The sequence below is a fragment of the Zophobas morio genome, unplaced genomic scaffold (genome assembly GCF_036711695.1).
Source record: "Zophobas morio isolate AGI-343-1 ecotype UQ-CSIRO unplaced genomic scaffold, CSIRO_AGI_Zmor_V1 ptg000568l, whole genome shotgun sequence".
Taxonomy (NCBI): Eukaryota; Metazoa; Arthropoda; class Insecta; order Coleoptera; family Tenebrionidae; genus Zophobas; species Zophobas morio.
This window is the reverse complement of record NW_026972671.1, coordinates 211,955-215,737: the sequence shown is the minus strand read 5'-3', so window position 1 is coordinate 215,737 and position 3,783 is coordinate 211,955. Positions and strand designations below refer to the sequence as shown.

The 3,783-nt window shown below is 30.4% G+C and overlaps 1 protein-coding gene across 2 annotated transcripts; it reads right to left on the bottom strand.

Moving 5' to 3' along the window:
* Positions 1–136: 136 nt before the first annotated feature.
* LOC135121359 (serine/threonine-protein kinase OSR1-like) lies at positions 137–3,074 on the bottom strand. Of its 2 annotated transcripts, none has more exons than XM_064045673.1 (12): positions 2,993–3,074; positions 2,502–2,611; positions 2,360–2,437; positions 2,198–2,306; positions 2,018–2,142; positions 1,792–1,829; positions 1,607–1,705; positions 1,092–1,193; positions 915–1,030; positions 632–805; positions 351–569; positions 137–294 (listed from the first exon to the last, which is right to left on the bottom strand). In XM_064045673.1, exons 5-10 carry the CDS (start codon positions 2,037–2,039, stop codon positions 688–690), a joined length of 495 nt encoding a protein of 164 aa, XP_063901743.1. In that variant the 5' UTR covers positions 2,040–2,142; positions 2,198–2,306; positions 2,360–2,437; positions 2,502–2,611; positions 2,993–3,074; the 3' UTR covers positions 137–294; positions 351–569; positions 632–687. The 2 variants fall into 2 exon arrangements, with proteins under 2 accessions (XP_063901743.1, XP_063901744.1); XM_064045674.1 differs by having other exon boundaries at positions 2,018–2,130.
* Positions 3,075–3,783: the final 709 nt, after the last annotated feature.

The window sequence follows — 3,783 nt, the reverse complement described above, 5'->3', positions numbered from 1 at the left end:
AGGATAAGAGTAAATCTTTTTCCACGAATGAACAACTAAAATTACAAATTAGTTTACATAATAAAAAAGTACTTTTTATAAAAAAAATCTTTTATTATTAGTTGCTGCTATTTATAAAAAAATTCCGAGCCCTTACTGGTCGATTGAAAGTGCAGCAAAACCAATCAACGCCTTCTTATCCGCCACTGCTTCATTATTTTTCTTGACCTCAAACACCATTGGATGGCGGTGCTTAATAAAAAACTGCAAAGACGAGCACACCGCAGCCTCGTCTTCCTGAACCACGAGGCCGTACTGGCGTAAAGTAAGGAAAATCAGCTACAAAAAAGCATTACTTGAAAAATAAAAACCTCTACAAGTTCAGCTGCCACAGGTTTCGGTGTGTCACTTTCAAGTTTGAAAGGAAATCTTTATTAAAAAAATTCTAATAAAAAAAATTGAGAAAATGTAGCAGAACTGGATATCAATAAGAACGCCCGATTTGTTTCTCGTACGAAGTTTCAGATTTAACGTGTCCGTCTGTGGAGGAGCGGGGTAGACCAGAGTGGAAGTGTCGTAGTCCTAACCAGCTGAGAAAAAAAAACAATGAATTAATTTCTAAGTTAAAAAGAGCATGAAGTAAAGAAAAAACCTTCCTCTTCGCTAATGGTTTTGCTTACGCCGTTTCTTCCAACTGCTGAAAGACCTTTACTCTTCCGCCGCTCGGACAGTGGAGGGAGTTTGGATATCAGGCTCTGCACTATGTATTCCGTGGTCTTTAGCTTTTTTAAAAAAGTGGTGCTTTAGAATCTCATCAGCTGTTGGCCTAAAAAATGTTTAATTAGAAATGTAAAATTTTTATAATTTAAATTTTTCATATGAAAAATTAATTTTTACACAAAAAAAAAATTAAAATTTTATATAGAAAAGAAAACCTCTTTGTAGGATCCTTTCGAAGACACTCGCCTATCATCTTAAAGGATTTCGAATAGCCCGAAGAGCCTTTAACCTCCAATGTGGGCGACGGGTTGTTCAGAACCGCAATCATAACCTACCATAAAACGCAGCAATCATTGTAAAGAACAGACAGAAGCAATGTGGCATCCGGCAACCTTGGCTGCAGACAAATGAGAGTAAGTCGCCCGGCCAGTGGCAAGTTCAATGGCGGTGATGCCGAAACTCCATATGTCTGCCTTGTGGTTGTATCCTGTAGTCTTTAAAAAACGTTTTTAGTAAAAAAGTAAATTTTATTTATTTATTTAATTTTCCAAGTAATTATAAAGTTGAATAACCAAATATTAACAAAGTCAAAACTTATTAATATAGTAAAAATGTACTTTTTTTAATCAAAGCTTTTTTAGTATAAAACAATAACAATTCTAACAAAGTAAAAACTTATTAATATAAATCAAAAAGTTTTTTTAAATTACAAATATATAAAATAAAAATAATACTAACAAAGTAAAAATTTATTATTATAGAAAAAAAGTAAATTTTTTTTAAATAAAATTTTTTTTTTCTTAAAAATAAAAATAAAAATAAATGATATTAACGAAGTAAAATTTTAATTTAAATACATGTCATAATAAAACTTAGTAAGAAAAGTTTGGAATGTGAGCAACGCTACCTGCTCTATTACTTCGGGAGCCATCCAGCAGGCGTCCCCCGCAAAAGTTTTTCCAGTATCGTTCGGAAGCGAAAAGGCACGAGTTGACACCAAAATCCGCTGGAAAATTATATTAGGTATAAAATTGATCAAAAAATTAGTTTCTACTCAGCACACGCAAAAAAAGGCACTGAGCTGTACGATACCGTCCGTTTCGGTGAGTATATTTCCGGCTTTGACCTCTCTACTTAATTTTTTTTAAAAAATATTAATTAACACATTAGAAAAAAAATTAAAACAAATTAATAGAAGTTAAAGAAAGTTTAATTATTTTAATAATTAAATTTATTATAGAGTTAAATTTAGCCGTTAAAAATATTATAAATTTTATATAATATCGCATACTCAGTGAAATTATATATATACGCCCACCTGTGAATGTGACCGTTAGCATGAAAATAGCTCAAAGCCTTTAAAACCTCTTTAAGGATGGTTGCCATTGCGACTTCCTTCAATGCCATTTCTTTCCGAAAAGTTCATAATGTCTAGTACAGAGCCTGTTAATAATATTTACTTAAAATTAAAACATATTACTAGAAAAAAATAAATTACCTCCATCAAATAATCTCTTGACTAACCACAACTTTATATCAACCAAAAAAGAAGAATAATACTGAACGACGTTTGGATGCGAGCAGCGAATCATAACCGCAATTTCGTTCTATTATAGCTTACTTAAAATCGAATATAACTATTTTAAAAAACTTTGAAGACCTGAACTTCTCTAATTTATTTTCATAACCTTCTAAATTAACGATTTTAACGGCAACAGTAGAATTAAACGGTTTAGATCTTGCCAAAAGCAAGATTGAAAGCGAGTTAGAAAATATAATAGTGTTGGTTGTGAAAGCAATACCTATATACACAATTGCAGTGGCACCTCGTTCAATTTCTCCTACTAATTCTTAATCGTTGATATTGTTAGAGTATGAGCCGATTGAAGGATAACTCTGTTTATCCTTTCCACTTTTATTAACCCATATTTATATTTATGAAACATGTAGAAAATTAAAAAATAAAGAACCTTGCTTTTAGAAGCATTTTTTAATGTATATAAACTATGAATTTCGTGATAGTAAAAATTTAAATTGTATGATATATACCAGTTGCGCTATTATATTTAAAACAGAGGGAAGTTTTTTAAATAGCTATTTATTTTAATATTCAGTGACTAATTATAGTGAACTAGAGTATAACTGCTGTTTTAGATAAAAGACGTGTTGTCAATTGAATAAACTAATGCGTTGACAGAATAAAAATAATTTTTCTAGTAAAAATGCAATAAACTCCGTATTTTCTATCACACCAAATACAGAGCATGAGCGTTTAAATAGGCTTTTATTTTACCTGTTTTGAAGTTTTACATTTTACTTTGATTGCACGCCGTGCATCAGCATCAATTGTTAGTTAAAACTATTAAGAAAAAAAAACTACTTAAACGGACTTTAACAGGCTGGTGGTGTTGAAAGGGATGAAAAACACTAATTTACTGTCAAGGGTTTTTGTAGAAAAGACCGGTAGCGTATATGGCTGAAATCATAAATTTTCATCGAAGCTTTTTATTTTTACTTAATTGTACAAACGCGCAAGGATTAATCACTAATCGAAAGTGTTATGAAAATACTTAAACGGATTTTAATCCACCGGTGTTGTACGAAAATATGGAATATAACTAACAAAGTTCCTTGAAATGATTCTTGTAAAAAAAATATATATGGTTAAAAATAATAGAACACTCATAATCAGCTATTAGCCCACCCCCAGCTGTCATGAACTAAGGTTTCAGAGCAGGTTTTTCGATTAATATTAAGGCTGGTCTCTAAATTAGTTTTTGTATACTATTCAAAAGGGGAAGCAAAACCAACGAAAAAATTGTAAATAACAAATTTGCGTTTTTTAGCATGACTCTAAAAAAAAAGCTTTAAACTTCTATATACGGTTCCGCTGTTTACAGAAGGCTACAAAAAAAATTATTTAGAAGCATTAGTTAAAAGCTTTATTGATGAAAAAATATTAAATGTACGGTATACGAAACTAAAACTAATATATTGCATATTTTCTTCATTTATAATAATTATAGAGAAGTTAACAAATAAATTTAATAAAATATGAGTCTCAACATGTTTTAAAAATTGAAA

Bases quoted from the DNA above. Each gene is read 5' to 3' on its own strand.
- LOC135121359 (XM_064045673.1), bottom strand. From the start codon at position 2,039: ATGCTAACGGTCACATTCACAG. The intron at 1,830-2,017 runs GTGGGCGTATAT...AAAATTAAGTAG, and splicing joins GCTAACGGTCACATTCACAG to AGAGGTCAAAGCCGGAAATA. The intron at 806-914 runs GTTTTCTTTTCT...AACATTTTTTAG, and splicing joins CGAAAGGATCCTACAAAGAG to GCCAACAGCTGATGAGATTC.